The sequence below is a fragment of the Camelus dromedarius genome, chromosome 16 (genome assembly GCF_036321535.1).
Source record: "Camelus dromedarius isolate mCamDro1 chromosome 16, mCamDro1.pat, whole genome shotgun sequence".
NCBI lineage: Eukaryota > Metazoa > Chordata > Mammalia > Artiodactyla > Camelidae > Camelus > Camelus dromedarius.
Window position 1 is genome coordinate 9,837,666 of NC_087451.1, and position 23,821 is coordinate 9,861,486.

General features: G+C 46.3%; 1 protein-coding gene across 1 annotated transcript; it reads right to left on the reverse strand.

Moving 5' to 3' along the window:
* Window positions 1-3,667: 3,667 nt before the first annotated feature.
* C16H17orf67 (chromosome 16 C17orf67 homolog) lies at window positions 3,668-23,560 on the reverse strand. The gene is made up of 4 exons (XM_010990520.3): window positions 23,449-23,560; window positions 22,563-22,663; window positions 5,988-6,124; window positions 3,668-4,078 (listed from the first exon to the last, which is right to left on the reverse strand). Exons 1-3 carry the CDS (start codon window positions 23,501-23,503, stop codon window positions 6,008-6,010), a joined length of 273 nt encoding a protein of 90 aa, XP_010988822.1. The 5' UTR covers window positions 23,504-23,560; the 3' UTR covers window positions 3,668-4,078; window positions 5,988-6,007.
* Window positions 23,561-23,821: the final 261 nt, after the last annotated feature.

Genomic DNA, 23,821 nt, shown 5'->3' on the forward strand with positions numbered 1-23,821 from the left:
TCCCCACCTCAGGGCCTTTGCACTTGCTGCTGCCTCTAACTGCAAGAACTCTAGCCCTCATCCTTGCCTACCTTTCATCCCCACTTCCTTCTCTTTTGTCCAGCTAATTACTTCACAATTATTGAAGGCCCCCACCTCTGGGAAGCCTTCTCTGGCAAGCTGCACTAGCTGAGGAATTTAAGGATGGTTTAACATTAGAAAAATCTATTAATTATTACCACACTAATATAACAAATTGTATACTCATTTTAATTAATGTAAAAGAGCATTCAAAAAATTAAATACCCCTTGATAATTTTTTTTTAAAACTCAAAACAGAAGGTAACTTCCCTGGCGTGAAAACAGCTTTCTACCAAAAGGCTACAGCAATCATACTTAGTCTCTTTAAAGACAGGTGTGAGGCAAGAAAACACTATTATGACCTCTGTCCAACACTTTTCTAGAAGTCCTAGCTATCGTGATAAGACGGGAAAAACTAATAAGAGTTATACCTCTCGTAAAAGAAGCAACAGTATAATCATAGACAATAAGATTTTCTACATAGAAAATGCAATGCAGTCTACAATTTGTGAGGGATTTTTGTTTCATGTTTCTTCATTGGTGGTAACTCCATTAGAATAGCACCCCTGGCCTCTCTTTGCTCCCTCCCCCACCCCAAAAGAGTAATTGATAAGTTTGGAGAAGGAACTGGGCCTACAGAGCCCAGCACCCTCCTCCCTCCTCTCCTGGGGAACCAGCCTGCCCGTAGGACCCACCCATATCCTCTGCTCCTCCGCTCTGTGATATTTACAAAGGCAGGGCTGCAGTTTTCCAGCTCGGTCTGCGACTGGGTACATACAGTTATGGAATGGGGTAGTAAAAAGCCTACTGTAGCCACAGATCTGATCCATATTTTCCAAAGAAGCTTACGGGTAATGAAACTGATAGTTTGTGACTGTCTGCCTGACTCTTGCCTTTACATCTCAATTTGTTCTAAACTTGGGACAGGAGGAAAGGTCATACATAATAACGCTCTCAAAACCTCAAACTATTAGAATTAATGAGAGAGATCAGAAAGGTGGCTGGATACAATCAATATGTAAAAATCAGTATTATTCCTATGCACAGCAGAATAACAAACTAGAAAATGTAATTTTAAGAAAATTACAGTTATAATTTTTAAAGTCCTACAAGGTATCTAGAAATAATGCTGGCAGAAGATATGCAGAATCTTTACAAAGGAAATTATAAAATTTTAATGATAGATGTTAAAAAATGGTGAAAATAAATGGAGAGCGAGACGGTGTTCATAGATAGGAAGGTTCAATAGTGTAAAGATGGCAACTCTTTCTTGGGTAGGAAGGCAGCCCTTCAGTACCCTGGATTCCCCAACCACTCTCTACCTCTTCTCTAAATAAAAAGTTTTAAAATATAAACAGAGAGAGAGAGACTTTATCTTGATTCATAAAACAATGCCCAAGGATTTTTTAAAATAGTAATGGGAACTTTTATGGAGTGCTTACTCAAGAAAGGAATCATCACAATAACATTTGGAACATTGGAATAATAGTATTATCATTATTATTCTACAGAGGCCCAGAGAGGTTAATCAGCTTGCCCAAGGGCACACAGATAATCAGTGGTGGAGCCAGGATTGGAATGCAGTCCGGCTCCAAGCCTGGATTCTGAACCACTGCTCCCTGCTGCTGTCCTGCTAGTCCTGTAGCGCCCTCGCTGTCACTCACCTGCAGTCTGAGAAGCTGCTGTGAACCGGGGAGGTGATGCTGCAGTGAGCTCACCATGAACCAGAACACAGAGCACTGGCCCTTTTGTGGCCTCAGGGGTGTGTGATGTGGATAAAGTCAGCATAGCCAGCATAGTGTGTCCAGGGGAGGAAGCTGAATACCAGACTTAATTTAACAGAAGAAGAATCCCCTCTGATCATAAGAGAAGTTTTTGCCTCTCAGACGGGAGCTATGTCCAGGGTTCCTAGAAGTTCAAGGAGGCGCCTCCTTCTCTGCTGGGTCGTGAGACCCTGGCTCCCTGTGGGTCTGCTTTATTTTAATCCTGCTTTATTCCTTCTCTTCTTTGGAACCTATGAGTGTCATTACCTTGCATTCTGTCCCCCACACACATATGCAGTTCCTACTTCTTAGAAAGCACCCTGAGACACAGGTGGTGTGCTGGCCCGAGCAGGATGGCTGTGTCTGCCCCACACCCACACGAGTCCCTGGAAGTGTCAGAGTCCATGGGATGGGTCTGGTACTCAATGATGCCCCTGCTAACTGGGGGGTGCAAAGGTGTCCCAGTAAAGACACATCCTGAGCCCTCAAGGAGCTCAGGTGAAAAAAAAAAACACTTAACCACTTAGGGCAGAAGGATTTCAGGTTCAAGGGCAGTGTGTTTGGGAGGCCCAGAGTAGTGAGGGGCTTCCTAGGTTCAGATCCCAGCTCCTCTTACCCACCAGCTGTGTGAGGGAGGCAGGAGGGACAGTCAGAATGATATGGCCTAGGAGGGGAGGGAGGGTACAGCTAGGTGGTAGAGTGCATGCCTAGCATGCACAAGGTCCTGGGTTCAGTCCCCAGTACCTCCATTTAAAAAAATAATAAATAAATAAACCTAATTTCCTCCCCTGCCCCTCCTCAAAAAAAAATATAATGATATGGTCTGAGAAGGATTCAACTCATCATTACTGGCCTTGAGAGTAGAGGAAGAAAGACAAACTGCTCTGAAGACATAAGGGAGGAGCCAGGAGTTTTTGCTGAAAAAAAAAAAATGCAGTTGAACATCAAAAGATTACTGCTAATCACAAAAATATGGACATCTCAAGTTAATGCTTTTAGTGCTTTTCTATGTATGGGAAGATGCAAGAGTCTGGGCTTATTGAAATTATTCCTTAGATATGCATCTGAACTATCCAGGGCCAGGATCCTGGTTTTCTCCATCCTGAGTTCCCCTCACCACTAAGGTACCAAGATACCATCAAGCCACCATCAGGGGTGGCGACAGTAGCTGATGGCTTGATGGCAGGCAACATTCATTGTTTACTGAAGTGGCAGCAACATTTGTTGTCCACAGTGTGATGATCGAATGAGGTACTGAATGTCAAAGTCTTAGTGTAGGGTTCAGCCCAGAGTCCACATACAATAAATGTCAGTATCATCATTGTTGAGAAGCTCTGTAACTTTCTCCTAGACAAGCCCTCTCAGGGTCCCTCTGCACAGGCCCTCCTCTGTAGCCCCAGGGTGAATGGGCATCACTCCTTACCCTTTTCTGAGGATGCCGCATTCGCTGTAGGACCATCCAGCCCACTTCCCTTTGCCTTCCCAATTTTTGCTTTTGTTGGTCTCTGATAGTCCAATCTTGGATTCTGGGGGTTGTGGGCAGGTGAGGGGCACTGGAATACAGAAGCTGCAACCCACTTTCCACAAGAAACGTCCCCTTGGCTAGAAGACCAGGGTGTGCACCTGGTACTAAGTTACGGCTTTATTTCCAGAGCTGGCCTTAGGCAAATCATCTCTTGGCCCAAAAAGATGGCCCTTGTGAAAAATTGCTGGGTGTTTGTATTTTTATCCATTCACCTAGTCAAAGAATAGTACATTTTCTGATGTTGGATTTTTGCAGTGATAAACAAGGGAGAAAAATCTCTGCTTCTCTTGTAGGAAAGGAAAGGAGACACCATGGAAAGTGGGCTCAACAGTGATTTTTTTATTAGAGCAGAAAAGAAGAGAGAGGAAAAAGCAATGATCAAAACCCCTGCAGCCTCCAGTGGTGGGCTTCACTCTGCTGCACAAGGCTTCCTCGCTACCCTTTCCTGTTCTGGAGGTCCTGGGTCCACCAGCCCACCCTTTCCAACTAGTAGGAAGGCCACGGGGTGGGGGGGGGGGAGGGCTGTGGTTTCAGTTATTGGTTTTAATGAGTTATGCAGGTTAGTAAAATGAAGCAGCATAAATATTTGCCATCAATCCCCAAGGCAACCTTTGCTGTGCCCACAATTCACAAGGTCTGAAGACATCCATTCCACTACTGAAAAGTAAACGAAAGAGGGGGCCTCATCCTGTTTCAGCAACATCCGGGCTGGTGTTTATCAAAATGCTTGCTGAAAAAGAACAAGAAAATAATGTTAATGTGATGGTGATGTTGATTAAGAAGAGAAGGAGGAGGTGGGGAGGGGAGGAGGGGGAGGAAGAAATAGCTCTCCAGCTGTAATTTCCTGAGCACTTCCCAGTATATGCCAGGGCAGCACTATTTTCTATGCACTGACTTTCTCAACGCTCATAACGGCCTCACGGGGGAGGAGCCCATACATTTTACAGGTGAGGAAACATAGAGAAGTTAGGAATTTTTTCTGGAAGTGGACTCACAATCTGAATGATATCTGACTCCAAATTCCAAGTTGACACATCCCTCCAGCTATTATTTCCTTGTCTAAGTGGACGTTGCCTGGAGCGAGGCATCTGTGGAATCCTCTGTTTTGCAGAAGCAACACCACCACCACCACCAGCACCACCACCAGAGGTGGAGGCATTGGTCGCCCCTTGGAGGGCACTGCCCTGAGGCTCACTCAGCCCAGAAACCCCTCCTGTCCCCCGGCCTGCACCATGGTGGTAAGTGCCTGTGTTCATGGAGTCATTCACCACGCGCCAGGCTCGGTAGATACCATCATCACCCCAATTTACAGATGCAGAAACGGAGACTCAGAGAGGTTAGGTGACTTGTCCAAGACAACAGAGCAGGAACAGAGAGCTGAACCCAAGTCCACTTGATTCCAGAGCCTGAGCTCCCAGCTACAACACAGTTCTGTGTTCTAGGAGAAGCCAAGCCAGGGCTTCCAACGCTGTTGCCGGGGACGGACAAGCTCTGACCTACAGCAGAGCTTCAGAGGCTGGAGGGACCAGAACAGGATGTCAGCCCAATTCCCACCCGCCAAAAGCAGAACTTCTGTCCACTCCTAGCAGATGCCCCTCTCGCTCTTTGTTAAAGCCACACAGAAGGACCATGACCCCCGCCAACCACACACACATACACACACAGGACCCAGCAGTTCTGTTCGCGCAGAGCATGCAGGATTTGGAGTTGTCAGAAGACAGGTATACCAACCCCTGCCCGGCATGAGTTAGTAGCTCAATCATGTTGATTTAGGTCCCCTAAAAACCAGAGTTAAAACGCATGTCCGGCAAAGACACAGAGGTGTCAGGAGGCCCAAATGAGAGATTTTGCGGGATAGCACCCTTTGTGATGGCGTCACCAAGAGCAGTCCTCTAACGGGAGCATTCCTGTGTCAGTTCACAGCAGCACAGAGTCAACCGCAAAGATACAAGACTTCTCTTAACCACAGATGACCAGCTACCCAGGTACAGCCTGCCCCGCATCATCCGTACACATTACGGCGGAGAAATGAAATTCACTAGGCTTAACCTCTGAAGGGATGTTGCCTATTACCTAGTGGGATTTGGAAAGGGGGTTAGGAGATGGACACAGACTGTGAGGGAAGCAGCAAGCAGCCTCACGCGAGAACAAAGGTACAGAGGTGGGGTGTGCAGGGAACGCTGAGCCATCCAGTTTAGGGGACTGACAGGGCAAACCCAGGGGAAGAGGGAAGACGGGGTGGGCAGGACAGTCCCAGGAAGGCCATGGGGAGGCAGTAAAGAAGTTGCTGATCCTGGTGCCCACGGATGCCGACCCACCTGGAGAGACCCAAGTCTCAACAAGCCACACTTCAGATTTTTATTCTAGAGAGACCCTTTCTGGGTGGCAAAGAGGGTCATGTCTCTCCTCCATCTGGGACCTCTCGGTGACTCAACAAGAGTCAAGCCCCCAGGTGGATCCCCAGTGCTCCTCCCAACCTGGCTGCTACCCACCTCTCCTGCCTGGCTCTCACCAGTCCCCAGCCCACAATCAGCTAACCCACTGGTTCCCCCAGTGCCATGTTCTCTTAGGCTCTGAGCCATGCGTGTGCTGTTCACCTTGGTCTCCCTAAAACAGAAGGCCCGGGAGCGGGAACATACCGGAGGTGGTCCCGAGACGCTTACACCGGATAGACCACATTCCTGTCACAGTGGGGCTTACAGTGCGGGTTCAGCCAGTGCTCCAGGAACTGCTCCTCCGCGCGGTGCTCCAGGCCAAGCAGATGGTGCATGTACTCCTGTCAAAACAAACCCACAGCAAGGGGAGGCTTTTATCCACGGTGACAGCAGAGGCAGGGAGGAGGAACCACCACACCCGGCCTCTCAGTAGAGAAAGCCTGCCAGGCAGACCCACTCAGGAGCAAAATAAAGAAATCTGACAACCCTGAGTGCTGAGAGGGTGCGTATCCAGGGGAACTCATATACATTGCTGAGGGAGAGTTACCCAGAGCAAGAACTTTGGAAAACAGTTGGCTGACTGCAATCCAGAAACTTCTTTTTTATACCCTAGAGCAATGGTTCTCAAAATTCATCAGGTATCAGAATCACCCAGAAGGCTTGTTAAAACCTACAGATTGCTGGGGCCCCACCCTCGGAGTTCCTGATTCAGAGCGTCTGGGGTGGGGCTCCAGAATTTGCATTTGTAACAAGTTCCCAGCTGGTGCTGGTATCCCTGGTCACTTTGAGAATGAGAGCAGTCCTTACATCAGGACAGGTGTAGAAGAATGTTCATAGCAGCAATAAATTTGGTAGCAAAACACTGGAAACAGTAAATCTCCATTGACAGGAGGATGGATAAATAAATTATGGTACGGTCACACAGTGGAATATTATACAGCAATGAACATAGATGAATTACAGCTACACACAACAACATAGATGAGTCTATGAAATAACATGATGACTGAAAAGAGCAAGCCCAAAAAGACCATTTTTATAAAGCTCAGAACATGCATAACTATTTTATTTATGGTGACCCACAACTGTGATAAAAATCATCCTTTTTAAAAGGCAAGAGAGAACTGTAAGAAAGCTGGAGATGCTATAAACAAATAAAACAAACTTTAAAGCCCCCAAAATGGTACTAGGGGTAAAGGGGTATTTTTGTAAAAACAGCCTGGCAGTTCCTTAAGCTGCTAAACATAGTTATCTTATGACCAAGCAACTGAATATACAAGAAAAATGGAAGCAGAGGTTCACACATAAACCTACACACAGATGTTCACAGCAGCATTATTCATCATAGCCAAAAGGTAGACGCAATCCAAATGTCCATCAACAAATGAATGGGCAAATAAAATGGAACATGTCCCCATACAAGGGACATACACTATTTAGCCATTAAAAGGGATGAAGTAGCGACACATGCTACAACCCAGATGAACCTTGAAAACATTAAGTGATAGAGTCACAAAGAACCACATGTTGTATGATTCCGTTTCTAAGAAGTGTAGCTGGCTCTCCATGTTGATGTGTCTCCAGCAGAGAACAGCTGGTTGTCCCATGCCACCCATCTCTGTGACCAGCATCTCCATCCACTCAGGGATCCAAGCCAGACACGAACCGCAGTGTCTCCCTCCAACTTATCCCAAGACTGAGTGGAAGGACTTTGAGCCTGTGTCTGGAACAGTTTTCAGATGACTTCCTCCTACTCTGCCACTTCTGTGGGTCGGGTGTCCACTGTTGGCAACCTGCTCACTCCTCCGTCCGTCGCTCTGCCTCCCATTCCGCCCGCCCCATGCCCCACCTCCCCCCATCATCTCTGCTCCACCCTAACAGAGTCATCTGTCCAAATGGAGCCCCCAAAGACCACTGCTCCCCTCAGGCCTTGCCCAGCACTGCCTTCCTGAAAGGAGTCAAAAGGTGATGACTGACTACCCTGTGGGCTTGGTCTGCAGCTGTGGATAATGTCAGTGTAACCAGCAAGCGAGGAAATGGGATCTGCCACCTCCCACCACTCTTCACGACAGCAGAGAGAGTCCCTGCCCTCCTGCCCTGGTCCACAGTGGTCACTGACAGCTTTGTTGATCTCAGAGCTTCTCTAGAACCACAGTTTCTCCCTCAGACGGCTCACCTGATGGGACCAGTGCAGGGACCATTCACAGCCAGGTGAACAGAGTTAAGAGAAGCACCAAAGAACATTCCAGCACCTGGGGACCAGCAACAGAGAACAGCCACGGCCATGCCTAGACGTGCAGAGCCCCGGGGACGTGGGGAGCCTCAGCAAAGCAGGCATAGATGGGGGAAACAAATACCCCCTGCTTTCTCTCGTCTTGGCCTCCAGCTCCTGCCGAGCCCACGAAGAAGCCAGCCAGCCAGGAACCAGGTGATGCGGTTCATGGCGGGTTAGTCTCCCAGCTGGCAGAGCAGGGTGGAGGATGGATGGGGGACAGGGAGCGGAAAGCCAGCAGCCAGAGCAGGACGATGGGGTCTGAAGAAAGGAGGAAAGAGCACAAATAACAGGTGTCACTGATGTGTGTTGCGAAGGAGCCGGGCGCTCGGGCTGTGCACTGCGCTCGTTGGCCACTAAGTACACTGATCCAGCTGGGGGAGGAACGGTTGCTCCTTTGCATGTGGTCGTTGGCTCTCCCTCTCCTCTCTCTCAGTTTGTTCTTGCTCTGCCTCAATCAACAGGAATGTCACTCCCAGGTTTCCTTCTGTTCCGCAAAGCCAGTTCAGGCTGTGAGTTTCCCGTGTGTCATTTCTCGTTGCATTATCTCATATAAATTGTGTATCAGAAAAATGGTAACAGGATGCTTCTTAAATGAAAAAGGGAAGCATTACTTCTCTTGTCTTAATCGGTGATAAAATTCCCTCCCTTCTCTCCATTCCTTGTCTCTCCATCCCTTGGTGCAGACAGAGAAGGGGCCAGTGGGCACTGCCCAGAGTACCAGCAGTGGTCTCCACGCATCTGGTCCTGGTCCCACATGGCTCCTGTGTGCTTCTGGACTCCCTCACCCTCCACCCCCACCATCCAAGCAACCCCTAAATCCCATGGATGCTCCTGGATCCCTTCTCCTCATCTGCATTGCCTCTGCCCCATCTCAGTCCCCGGCCCTCCCGCTAGACCCCTGCCACTGCCTCTGGAGGGGTCTCCCTGCCTCTCATTTTAGCTCCTTCCTCTCCATTCCACCCTCACAGCTGGGCTGGGGGTTTCATTTGTTTGTTTGCTTCTCTTTTTAATAGACGTTATTTTTCAGAGCAGTTTTAGGTTCACAGGTAAATGGGGCAGAAAGTACAGCGATTTCCCACATACCCCTGTCCCCACAGACGCACAGCCTCCCCCGTTACCACACCCCAGGGTGGTGCATTTATTACAAGAGATGACCTTACACTGACACATCGTCATCACCCAAAGTCCACAGTTTACACTGGGGTCGCTCTTGGTGTTGTACATTCTGTGGGTTTAGACAAATGTGTAATGACATGTATCCAGCATCATAATATCACACAAACCAGTCTCACTCCCCCACAAATCTTCTGTGCTCCAGCTGTTCATCCCTCCCTGCCCTCCAACTCCTGGCCGTGACTGATTTTTTCACTGCCTTCATAGGTTTGCCTTTTCCAGAACGCCGTATCATTGGAATCACACTGTATGTAGCCTTTGCACATTGGCTTCTTTCACTTAGTAATATGCTTTTAAATTTCCTCCATGTCTTTTCATGGTTTTTTTTGTAGCCTATTTCTTTTTAGTGCTAAATAATACTCCATGGTCTGGGTGTAGCAGTTCATTTATCCATTTACCTATTAGAAAGACATCTTGGGGCTTCCCAAGCTTTGGCAGTTATGACTAAAGCTGCTGTAAACATTTTAGTGTTGCATACAAGTTTTCAGTTCATTTGGGTATAAATACCAAGGAGTGTGACATCTGGGTCCTATGGTAAGAGGATGCAGTTTTGTAAAAACTGTCAAACTGTCCTTGAAATTGACTGTCCCATTTTGCATTCCCATCAGCAGTGAATGAGTTCGTGTCGCTCTGCATCCTTGCCAGCATTTGATCTTGTCAGTGTCCCGGGTTTTGGCCATTCCGATGGGTGTGTAGTGGTATCTCATTGTGGTTTTGATTTGTGTCTCCCTGATGGCCTATGACATGGAGCATCATTTCATGCGCCTGTTTGTCATCTGTGTCTCTTCTTTGGTGAAGTATCTGTTCAGGTCTTCTGCCAGAGTAGCTTTTTAAAATACAAAAAAATGAAAATGTCTTTATTGGGGTTTTTTTAATCACAAGAGTGATACATATTACTGTTTTGGAAATTATGTAAAAATAAAAAGTTATAAAGAAGAGGGTGAAAAACCCATTGTTGTTGGTTTTTGCTTGTTTTATCTATCTCTTTATCCTGCTGCAAAGTTTTTGTTATTGTTGTTGTTGTTTTAACCTACCCATGTTGCTTCCTCACTTAAAATACTTAAGTGGCTTCCTCTGGGCTCAGGAGAAATTCCAGTTCCTTAAGGTGGTTTGTGGACGCCCCAGGATCTGGCCTCACCCATCTCCTGAGCCTCTTCTCTCACCATCAACCCGCTCGAGCTTCCAGCTCCATCTTTCCCTGGATGGGCTGCCCTGGCGCTGCTCTCTGATCTTAGGCTGTTCTCTCTGCCCAGAACACTCCTGTGCCTTCTCTTTTTCCTGTCTCACTCCTACCTGACTTTTTAGCAGTTTTCAGCGTAGATGTTTCTTCCTCCAGGCAACCTGCTCAGACTCCTTGTGACCCCAGAGCTCCCTGGACGTCCCCCAGCACAGCCCTGGTCACTCTGTTTAGCAGTGACCTCTCCCTGACAGTAGGGACTTCATTGGCCCGCATCAGATATTTTAGTGGAGGTGCTATGAGGGTTGGCTCACCGATTGGCACATGAACTTGATGTTTCCCCCTAAAAGAGGTAGAATTGATTTTTATTATCTTTTTTGGGGGGAGAGGGTTAGGGGGTTAAGTAGATTTATTTGTTTTTTCAATGGAGGTACCGGGGGTTGAACCCAGGACCTCGTGCATGCTAAGCACACACTCTACCACTGAGCTGTACTATCTGCACCCCCTAGAAATGATTTTTAATTGGAGGATGTATGTTGTCGACATGACCCTGAAATAATTCTGGGGCCTGAAATTATGGGAATCATTGCAAAGTATGCATGGAACAGTCCATATAAACACATGTAGGTAACCCAAAGCTGCAGACTATTACTCACAGAAGTGACATTTCACCTTGGGAGAGACTAGTCATATTTGGCAATTATCTGTGTAAGATTATTTTGGCTCATATAGATATAAAAATCCTAAATCATGAAAACCTTCCTACAGCATTGATAAAGCTCTAACAGACAGTCCATTTTAGAACTTTCAGTTTTTAAGTTTCAAGAAACTCCTCTAGGAAGTCTGCATCCTATATTAAATGTAACTTTTTAAAAAATCTTTAATGACTGGGCAAAGGAATGAATTATGAGGTGTCAAATTTTCCTGAAATGTTTTTTCCTTTCCCCAGGACCCATGCTGTTCGAAACTGTTTTGATTATTGTTCTTTTCATTTAACTCATCAAAATGTACCCTGCGTCCCGGGCAGGGAGTCTCTGGAGCATCCAGGAAGGGACTGGGCTCCTGGTGGGACCCAGAATTCTCTGGCAGCTTGCTGGACATGCTTTGAGTTTGGGACTGAATCCTGCCCTGCCTTACCCCATTGGAAGAGTCTTTAGCCGGAAGAATGGTAATTGGGAGGAACAGGAAGGCAGTGTGGAGTCTTGTAAATAAGGAACAAAGACTTCTCAGCACATAGCTTTACTTATTCAACTGTTCCGTGTAAGCAGCTCACTGAAGGAAACCCACGTTGCTATCTTCTTGTCTGCCTGTTTGCCAGGCAGTGTGGTGAAGAGGCTAAGAGTTTCGGTCTGGGTCTGGATCAGGGTGTGGTTCAAATCGAGACCCTACCAATACTATGGCTTTAGCTTTCCAGCCTCAGTTTGTCCATCTGCAGTATGGGGATGGCAGTAGCACTTGCTTCACTGTCTTGCCAGGGTTAAATGAAATGATACAAACAAAGCCCTGTGCCAAATACGTAGTCTCCCTTTTCCCCCTCTAAATCCATTTTCTCCCCTCCTCTACCAGGCCCTGTGCATTAAGAGGCTAACCTAGATAGACTGCAACCACAGACTTTTGTGCCAGCTGGGTTTGACGTCGGAGGTGCCAGCAGGGGATTACAGGTAGGAGGGGAGGAGCCAGGGTATGTCCTCCCCGGGTACCTGCCCGAGGAGTCATGGCAGGTTGGCTGCATCCCTCCCCTGAAGACCCAGATTCTAGACGGCTGCCCTTCCGGTTCTGGGAACCACACTTTTCCCTTCTGCCTTCATGCCTCAGGGCTCTTAGCCCTGCATCTGCTATCATCTCCTGTCAGTTCACCATCTTCCTCCCACACCTTTGTAAAAAGTCTCTTTACTAAGCTCTCCTCAGTCAATTTTGGTTACTAACAGATACGGAAGAGCTAAGCAAGCCTTGAGGTTGTGGGCGGAGCGTCTCTCCCAGGAACTGGTCCACAGGAAACTTTCAATAAATGCTTGTTGAATGAAAGACTGAAGCCCTGGTCTTCAAAGCATGGTCTGTGCTCCCCTTGGGGGTACATGATGTCAGAATTGTTTTTCGAATAATACTGAGACATCTGCCTTTTCACTGCGCGTGCTGTTGGGTAAAACGGATGCCTTCGTAGGAGCCAAGGTAGCGACATCAAACGATCCCAGCGGTCATCATATACGTCATCCCACACTCGCCGTTCAAATAAATAAATAAAAATAAGACGTTCTTAAAATGCCAGTTTCGCTGACGCTCGCCCTGGTGACGCCACAGAAACTGACCAGCGGGAGCAGGCAGGCAGCACTCCCGCTGCAGAATGACACAATACGATGATTTCCTCAGGGAAAAGGATTTGGGGGAGGGTTGGTGTCAAGGGATGAACTTGACTGAAAGGCTGTTTTATCCCTGCTTGGCAGACATCTCGGAAACGACTGAAGTGAGCCAGTCACTTCCACAAAACAACTGACCGTATTTGTTACTAAACGATAAAATTCGAGCTTTCAAGGGGAAATTAGAACTTTGGAAAACTTATATTTGCGATCATGGACCGGACAGCTTCCCAATACTTAGACTCTTCTGATGAGAGAGGTGGTGATAGGAAAGACTGTCACCCCTGATGTAAGCGTTTTATACACCTTTTATAATTACATGCGTTTTTCCATCCTGAGCCATTTAATCCCTGTCGCTCTCAGCCAAACACCCAACTGGCTTTTCGATGAGCGTGACCAAGGTATACCGAGTAGATGGCTTAGTGCTTGGCACATAGTAGGGCCTCAACAAAACTCCCCAGAGACATGTACAAACAAGTAAATGAATAAATGAAATGGCTGCTCTTTCTCCATAATCTTACTAAGTCTTCCTCGGAAGGTTCCTGGGCATTTATGTCAATCTAATGGCCCAGGCCAAGTGCACCTTAAAAAGCATCAAAGAGTAATATATATTTCAAACTTCTAAATGGTGGCTGAAATCACTATTGAAGAAAAACAACCCAAACAGACACACACCGAGAGAGAGAAAGAAACAAGCCCTGGTTTCCATGACATTTCACTATTTATTTAAAATGCTAGGGAAATGAATACGCCACAAAGGTCTAAAAGCAATCATTAGTCAAAGATGAAAAGCCAAACTGCAAATCTGCTGAAAACCACAAATTCAACAATTGCGTTGGCTGAGTTAGAAATGACCCAGCATTAATGATAATCTCAAATGTTCCTGGATCAAGAAAGAAGGGGTAGATGGAAAATAAGTTTTGATTTTTTTTTTCAGTTTCCTTTCTTCGAGGGGAAAAAAAATTAAAGCAAAACAAAAACTAGTATCTGCGTTTCGTGTCCAATGCCAACTGCAATAATTTAAGTAAATAATTTCTCAGTAGTGAGAGCAGAAATTGGAAGGGGTTCTTATGATGGTACTGGAGAGGTGTGATAATGAGATTAAACAGCCACCAGAACCTGATCCAAGCTAAGAATCATAAAGTGGACAGTTACTTTATCAAGGTGGGACCTTTTTCCAAGAAGGCAAAATCTTTCCAGTGACATTTGCACAGAATTAAAGGTCCATCAATATTTGGATGAATTATTTTGCTCATTAGTAAAAGCAATGTAATCATATGGGCAGAACTTAACTCCACGGGGCCACTAGAAGGCTTAGCCCATCAGTGATGTGCGCAATTTACATCTCAGTCGCTCTGAACTGGGAACAAAAGGGTAATGGAGTTACTACACACATTTGTCAAGGGGCTAAATATGAAAGCGTATTTTACAAAGACGACTTCCAATAAAGCTAATATGATTTATACTTGCCCAACAAGAACATTCCTGAAAGGAATACAGGCCAAAATGGAAAGTGTATTCCCAGGGCACACAAGCGCTTACGAATACAATCACAAAAGACATAATTTTAGCTCGGATGTCATCTTTTTAGAGAATTTCCATGGTTCACCCCCGTAGTTGGCAATCATTTCTTCCCTAATATTTGTGATGACTAAGAGAAATTTAATGAATTTAATTGAGGCAAAAGAGAAGATTTCTTTGAAATAACCTCCAGGTTCTACGGTAGAGTTACATTCTACAAAATTTCTCCCCTGGAGAGAAGCAAAAAAAAAAAGGAATGGAAATAAGTACATGAGCATTTAGTAAATGTCAAATACTGTGCCTGGTGATGGGACCCAGAAGTGAAACAAATGATCCATCTGCTCAAGCAGTTTAGAGCAGTCTAGTAGGAGAGACAGATTTTTTTTTTTTTAAACTCAAAAATAGCAGTTCTGTGCTGTGAGTGCTAGACCAGAGAGATTCTCTAATTCATGGTGGGAGGGTAGGGGCATCAAGAAGTCCTCTCAGGGGGAGGGGATAGCTCAAGGGGTAGAGCACATGCTTAGCATGCATGAGGTCCTGGGTTCAATTTCCAGTACCTCCTCTAAAAATAAATGAGTAAACCTCATTACCTCCTCCTGCCCCAAAAAAACACCCAGCAACAAGAAGTCCTCTCCAAAAAGGCATCATTTTGGGTGAATCTCTACCAATGAGTAAGAATAAGCCAGGGAGACAAGAGCAAAAGAAACCAGTATAAAGGTGGGTGCTGTCAGGGAAGAACTTCAAAGACACCATTGTTCCAGACAACCTGCTTCTCCTCTAGGTCTCTAATGCCCATGAACAGCAGCAAGGTGTCCACGCAGACACCCACAAGGCATTTTTGATCCCTGATGCTCCCTCACTGCATCCACTCCTCCAGCCCCAGAAATGGGCCAACTGGTATCCCATTTAAAGTACCATAATCATGCTCCCATCATATCTTTACCTTAAAACCTCTACTGGAACATTCTCCTGGAGGACAAGAACATACATTGTTTTAAAAAAACTTTCAAAGAGCAATGGGATGATATATACTAAAAGCTTTAAAAATGTTCATATCCTTAGATTGAGTAATTCATTTTATGGGAATATAGCCTTAGCAAATAAAATATTAAAAGCACTTTAAGAACAAGCATATTTAGAACATTGTTTGTAATAGAAAAATAGTGGAACTAATCTAACAAAAGAGGGTACCTCACTATTGTTATGGTTATTAAGAGCTTATAATAATACAGGGAAATGTGTATGTTATAATATTCATAGAAAAACCAGGATATAAAATTATAGATAGAATGTGATTATACTTTTTTAAAAATATACACAAAAAGACTAAAAAGAAATACATCAAAAAATGGCAGTGCTGTCTCTGAGGAGAGGGAATAAGACTACACCTAATTTTCTTTTCTTCTTTTGACTCTTTCTTGGCTTCCAGTTTTTCTAGAATAAATATGAATGGTTTGCATTTTTATTGGTAATTATACAAGTAATGCATGAACATATTGTTACTATTTAAAATTCAAACATCAAATATAAATTTCCCTAGATCACCACCTGCAGTCTTCACCTCCTTAATGAGATGACACAGTTAACAGTCAACTGATTGTATTTCTAGAATTTTTTCTAAAAATTTACGTGCACATAGATGTACCTCTATAAATGTATAGTATTGTTTTGTGAGTAAGTACTAGGAGGGCAGGGCCAACTCTGGGGAGACAGAGAAGGTGACACTGAGGGTCACCAGGAGAGTACCAGGCAGAAATAATGGAGAATGGCACTGCAGGCAAAGGGCATCCCTTGTGAAAAGACACTGAGACCAGGGAGAGAATGGCCTATTTGAAAAATAATGAGTAATTCCAGACGGTCGGAGCATAAATGGCCTTGGAGGAGTGGCAGGAAATGGGACACAGTGGTGGCTTGGGGCTGATCTGTCTTGCAGGCCTTCATCCTATAAGCAGTGAGGAGTCACAGAGGTTTTTGTTTAGTTCCATTTTCAGAAATATTTATTCAGCTGCTGCTTTGTAAAACAAAACAAAACAAAACAAAACAAAAAAAAAAACAAGAAGAATGAGAGCCAGTGTCCTCACTAACTGTCAGGCACTGGGCTAAGCCCTCTGCATGCCTTCTCTCACAATAAGCCTGAGGTACGTTTGATGATCATGTCCCATTTTATAGATGAGGAAATTGAGACTTAGAGAGTTTAAGCAACTTGACCAGGATGTGAGAGTCAGTAAGTAGTGAGCTAGGATTCAGACTCAGCACTCTGCTGTCCCTCTCTTAACCCCTCTCCCATGTTGTTCTTGGTGAAAATTAGCCATATGTTTATTAAAAATGAAAAGCTGAGCATACTGTATTGAACAGTGTCCCCCAAAAGTTTATGTCCACCCGGAACCGGTGAACATAACCTTATTTGGAAACAAGGTCATACTGGATTAGGGTTGGCCCTAAATCCAGTAACTGGTTTCTTTAGAAGAAGGAAATTTGGATACAGGGACACACTGTGAAGAAGACCATTTAAAGACAGATGCAGAGATTGGAGTAACAATCCTCCCAGCTACAAGCCAAGAAATGCCGAAGATGGCCAGCAACCACCAGAAGCGGGGAAAGAGACATGAGACAGATTCTCCCTCCAAGCATGCAGAAGGAACCGACCTTGCCAACTCCTTGACTTCAAACTTCAAGCCTCCCAAACTGTGAGAGGATAAGTTTCTACTGTTTCAAGCAATCCGGTTTGTGGTACTTGGTTACAGCAGCCTTAAGAAGCTAATACACTAAGTAATAGCAAAAAGTATGAGAGTAAAAGTATAAATTTGCCCCAAATCTTATCACTGAGAAAATATTGTCATTATTGTTCGGCAACATATCTCCATATACATATACAGATAGAAGAGTAGATAGGGGAGTTTTCTTTTAACACTTTATTTCTTTCCATTTGAAAGTTGCGCGTGCAAAGTCTGATAATATCAGGTGTTGGCAAGAGTCCAGGGAACCAGGTATTTTTATGCACACTCCTGGTGGGAGTTGGTAAGTCGGTCTGGCGATTTGGCCATACCTATTTCAATTGGAAGTATGGAAACCTTCTGACTCAGAAATTTCATTTCTTACCATTGAACTCAGCAAAACAGACATGTGTACCAGGCTCTTCATCACTGGGAATAACTAAAAGGTCCACTGTTCCAGGAAGGGCTGAGTGAATAAGCTGTAATACGTCTCAGTGCATTCCGGCTGCTGTAACAAAATACAGACTGAGCAGCTTATAAGCAACAGAAATTGACTTCTCGCAGCTCTGAAAACTGACAAGATGTCAGCGTGGTCAGGGAAAGCCCTCTCTCAGGTCACAGACTTCTCACTGGGTCCTCACATGGTACGTGAGGCTGGGGAGATTTCTGGGGCCTCTTTTATAAGGGCGCTAACCGCATTTGCAATCCAAATCCCTCAGCAGCTCCCACTGAGTACAGAATGAAAGCTCACCCCGCTGTGACAGCCAGGGCTTTCCAACCTGGCCCCGGGAGGACCTTCTGTGGCCATCACCCAGCGTCCCATGTGTCCCAGATACTGGAGAGTCAAGGTCAACAGAGAGGAAACCGGAATCCAGACTTTCTGAAAAAATTATTCTGAGAGGCCTTTTCCAAAACACACACGCATACGCCTTAACACATACACATACACACACAGAATCATACACACACCTTTACACAAATGTTCACACACACACCCCCTCACACTCGTACAGTCACACACACATGCACACCCCCTCCCACACACACCCTCACAAACATACATGCACATCCTCACACACACACAGTCATACACAAATCCTCACATACACACACTCACCATCCACACGCACGCACACACGGTATCTCAGTCCCCAGTGCACAGGATGGTGCCCATCCCCAGCAGAGGAGACCATCTAAGCCGATGGTTTGCACAAAGAAAGAATAGAAGGTGGTCTTGGCAAAAGGTAAAGATCAGGGAGGTGTGGCTCCCACGGCCAGAGGTCCCACCTTGTGGCCTCCTCACTACCTGCTGACAAACATGGGGTCACTGTGTTCAAGGCTCACATTCAACAGTGACGCAGGCTGAGATGGCTGCGATGTCAATCGCTCAGTTAAAAGGGATGAATCGCCTCCTTTTACATGACAGGTGACTGGTGTTATTCATCTTGCTCTCAGTAAACCCATGAAAAGGAAAAGTCAACGACAAGGTGCACAGGGGGACCGGATGCAGGGGCCGCAGGGCCAGCATGAGGAGGGAAGGTTTTAGAGATGCCTCTACATAAGCCACCCCAGGAGCTTCAGATAAACCCCTCTGGCCCCTCGCCAAGTGCATGTCCGTCTGCTGGGGCTCTCCCAGTTGCTGACTGGCACCAGGAAACTGGTCGTCCTGAAACTCTAGCCATACCCTAGAATATGAGACCTGAGATGAACCTTCTAGCCTGATTCTGGGCCAAACTCTGCAGTTCACAGAGAAAACTAGGCTCCAGAAAAAGGAAAGGACTTGTCGTCTTCAGTCCAAAGCCCAAAGTCCACAACCAGTTTGCGCAGAATACAGCCCAGAACCACCCTGGGGGATCCCTCTCTTCCCACCTCACCCACTCCTGCACTGCCTGCAAATTCCTCATCCTTCAAGCCTCAGCTGGGTGGTGCCTCCTCCAAGAAGCCTTCCCAGCCACCCTCCCCCTTCCAGCAGAGCCTGAGGCTCTCTCCTTTCAGACCCTGTGGGCCAGATGACCTCGTTAGTGAATTGGAATCAGCACAGAATGCTCTGGCTCCATCTCCAAGCAATGGACATGAGCATCTCGAACAAAAGACGAACGTCTAGTCTTCAACCTCAGTGCCTGGCACTCGGGAGGGTATCGTCAATGTAAAGTGTAATTAAGTGCCCATCCTGGTCAGCAAGGCCACCGTCTGACCCTCTCAGTCTCTCTCTCTCTGATCTGTGTCTAAACAACTATCCCATTTATTCTCCAGATCACTCGGTTCGACACTTAACTGCTTTCTAAACGTGTTCCCAGCTGGACTGCGGGAGCTGCTGTTACCTACCCATGGTGGGTCTCCCCGCAGCAGGCCTGGCCCGGTGGTTCTCAGCTTGGCCTGCACATTGATACCACCTGGGGGCTCTAACCCCCCCACCCAATGCCTAAGCCACACCCCTGGCCACCCCTCTGTAAATGGGACCACAGGCATCAGATCTTTAACCTCCCCAGTTGGTTGCGGCATGCAGCCAAGGTCAAGAAACACACTCCGAGAAAAATGTGACTGCAGAAAACACTTGTTGATTCAGCCAGTACTGTGGGTGGGTGGATTTAATTGTGAATGACAGTGCAAGAGACACACAGTATAAGAGAAAGAGGTTGTTCAGCCTTGTAGACAGGGTTCTTCACCCTCAGCATTATTGTGTTTGGGGCCAGATCGTTTTTTCTGTTGTGGGAGCTGCCCTGTGCGTTGTAAGATGGGATGTTTTGCAGCATCACTGGTCTTAACCCATTAGATGCCAATAGCAAACACGGCCACCTCTCCCTCCCAAGTTGTGACAGCCAAAACTGTCTGCAGACATTACCAAATGTCCCTGGGGATGGGGGAGCAAAATCACCCCTGAAAGAGAACCACCAGTGTAGACTAGCCAGCAAATCGTGTATTGCTTTTTTTTTTTCCCCACACTTTAACTGTAGGTCACACGGGCACTTTTCCAAACTTGGCGGAGTGGCTGATGATTCTGGACACAGGTCAGTGCCTTGGGGAGGGACACATAGGACTGGGCAGGAAATGGCTGGTGGGGTCAGCAGTAGGTTCTGAGGCAAGAGAGAATCACAGAGATGAGGTCAGGTAGATTCAAGGCAGTTAAGATGGGTCGGTGGCAGTCAAGTCTATAAAAGATGAGCCAAACCAACAAAACCCCATAAGCCAGATAATCGGTAAAAATGCAAAGTCGGAGGTAAGCAGAGGGTTGTCACAGATAAAGGCAGGTGATGACCAGGAGCCAGGAAGAGGGGAATGGTCAGAGAAGCCCTCAGAAGTTCTGGGCAGGGGTGGGCCACACCAAGTGGCAGTTAGAGACAAAGTCTAGCACTGAGTGTAGCCTGCCCGGGAGGAGGAAGGAAGCTGGAGGCAGGAAACCGAGCTGTAACATCCACCCCTACCTGCTGCCTGAAGCCTAAGACACCTCCAGTCCCCATCAAGGCTGCTGTTCCACAGCCAGAGCTCAGAGGAGCCCGGGCAAGATGCTGGCAGAGGAAACACCTGCGACTCTGCTGTTGATTAGAGCCTGTCTCCTGCGCAACTGGAGGGGGCCTGCTGCTTCCCAGCTCCTTGAGCCAGCCTCTGCCAGCTCTGGGGCCCCCAAGGAGTGGCCCCCCTAGACATCACGCCAAAAACACAAAGAGCCAGTTGGAGCCCCCCAGGGACCCTAGACCCAGGCACCCTGCTCCCCATCAGCCTCACCCACCCCCGGCACCTTCCTTGTGCCCCATGCTGGTGACACCACGGGCTTGGTTCTCCCCATATCTTCCCCATTCCTTCTCAGCCCTCAGGATGCTCCACCTCTGCCCACCTCTGAGCACTGGCATCCTCAGACTTCAATCCTGGGCCTCTTCTAGATGCTTCTCAAACCCTCTGTCAACAGCCTGAATCGGCACCCTTGACCCCCGATCTGAAACACCTTCTGATTGTCCTCCACCGAACACAAGACAAAGTCCAACGTACCTGAACCCTCTTGCTCCCCCAGTCCCCTTCCACCCTGCGCTTAAAGATTCGAACCACCTCTGATTTCTTTTACCAAAAAGGGCAAAGCCACCTCCACTCTGTGCAACCTGAATCCCTTGCTTCGTTTCTAAGCCACTCTCTGAAACAGTCACTTGCTGACCCCTCTACGTCTGCAACCAACTCTGAGCAGAGACCCAGGCAACTGCCTGCAGCCTCAGCCCCCTGCCCCATCCCTGATACTTAACACTCAAAGGAGTAGTTACTGCTTGCCAAGTACTATTTTAAGTGCCTGACTATGAATTGCTGTATTTTGTAACATAGTTATTTTATGTTATTATTTATAATAATACTATTTAGTACATAGGTAATAATATTTATTGTAGCCCCCTTTTTATGGATGAGGTACAGAAATGGGAGGAAACGTCCCCAAAGTTACACAGTTTGAAAGTGGGGAGATTCAAACCCCAACCATCTGAGCCAGAGCCAACACTTTTCAGTACCGTGTGACACAGCACTGTAATGAGAGATGTTTAAATGAACTAACCAAATTGTCCACATGATTCTGCAAGGAGCAAAGGTCAGTGCTGCTGCAGATCCTCTGAGCCTTGCCACAAAGATGCTGTGAACAGAGGGTCAGCATGGAGCTGGACTAAAGTGGACACAGGGTGGGAGACCAGCCTGGACCCCAGACACGGCGTCACAAACACGCTGACCTTGCCTGGGTCCTGCTACTTACCTTCACCTGGCTGGGTAGAAACACCAGGAATGTCAGCGCTTCCATCGTGGGCAGAGGAGATGAGCCAGGCCCGAACTGGCCTGAGGCCAGGGTGTCAGGGCCTAGTAGCACCCATCGCAAGTCACAAAACAAAGGCAGGGGAGGGGGCCCTGGTTCAGAAAGACTAGGTGGACACCACAAACCCACACGGCAGAGCGGAGGCCAATGACCAAATTCAGACACGAGGTGAGTGCAGAACCCCACCAGCAGCCCAGACAGCATCCCTGGCCAGGGATGCTGGTCTAGCCAGCTCGCCAGTGCCCAAGGGAAGAAAGAGAAGGGGTTGGCACCAGCCGCTGGGTACCCCTGGCATCCCGTTCAGGGGACACCCAGCAGACTACTCAATATCCTGGGAATGCCAGCCATTTGTCTTTTATTTTTTCATTTTTATTATTATTTTTCTTTTTATTTTAATTTTTTTGAAGTAAAGTTAACATACAATATTGTATTAGTTTCAGGTGTACAACATAGTGATTTGACATGTATATACATTATGAATGGATCACCATTTATTATTTTTTTTTAACAGAGGTACTGGGGATTGAACCCAGGACCTCGTGCATGTTAAGCATGCACTCTTCCACTGAGCTATGCCCTCCCCTCCACTTTCAATACTGTGTGAACAGCAGGGGAGTGGAGCTGGCGCCTCCAGGGGAGAAAAGACGTGGGTAAGAAGGGGAGATCAGCCTACACCTGAGACTCTGCAGAACCTGCGCTGGGCTGGGCCCAGCACCTCATTTCATTTCATAATGAACAAGCATTCAGGTGATCTCCCTCCCTTCAAACAGCCAGAGCCCAGAACTCACCCGCATGGGCTCATCCGGGAACCCAGGTTTGCTCGGCCTGTCCTGGCGCTGGGATCTCAGGAGTTGTTTGGCCTGCTTTTCCGTCAGAATCGGAGAGGCCTCTGGAAAAAGTCAGGAAGGGACCTTTAGGGACTCCTGGCCACACAAGTCCCTGCTCTATCTCACAGTCCAAGGCAAAGGATCTGCAAGTCCAATTTCAGTCAGCACACAAAAGTTCTTTCACGGGAACCTGTCCCAAAGGACGTGGCATTCCAGAGGGCTCAGAGAGGAATTTTAAATTGTTCCTAACACGGTTACCTCAGAGTATAAGCTGCAAAACTGAAACATTTACCTACTTCAATGGCCCATTCCTTTAAACATGGGTGTTAATCTAATGAATATGTTTCAAAAAACATGTTTTCTTCAGTCCTCTGGTCAATGTGTTTCTTGTCCCTTAGGGTAGCTTCGGCAGGATTCTTTTAAATTCCCAGTACACTGAATCAAGTTAAAGTTGTTATTAGAAGATATCCCTTGACAATAAGTTTATGTTAAACTTGATCATCATAAATGATCCCTCAAGGAGAATAGTATAATAAAAGTATATCAATAAAAAAATTTTAAAATATATCAAATTTTGATGATCTCCTATAAACTCTAAAAGATGGTATCATTGAAGATTTAGCAGCATTTTTGAGAATCAGTGTTCAAATATGTTTAAAGGTACAAAAAATAATTTATCCCTAATGATAGCAATTCTGGGAGCCTGCTCTTAGGGAGGAAAAAACAGAGGCATTGAATTATTATACATTATACAGTATTTGAAATTTTGAAAAAAATACTTCAAATATATAAAATAGACTTATTCCAGTTTATCGTGTCTGCATAGATTTCAGGGGTTAATGCTCACCTGAGAAGAAAGTCAGTAAGATGAGAGACAGCACAAACACAAATAATCTCTTCATCCTGCCTGGGTCCCTCTCTCCGCCTGTTGCAGAATGAATTGCCTCCCAGTGAGCCTGCCTATTTGAAGGAAGCCACATCTGGCCCAAAGACTGTTTATGCTTTGACTAACGGCACTTAGGGCATGATGCTAAACGCTTCTGATGCTGAGTTTTCAGTATGATCATGAAAATATTTTCCTCTGAATTCCTATCAATTTTCATCCTGAGGAAGGAAATGATTCGTACAACTTTCAGAGCTTGAATTTGAGAAAGCAACAAGTGACCATCATCTCACTTAAACACACATATCTATACATCATGGAGTAGTTTGTGTTTATC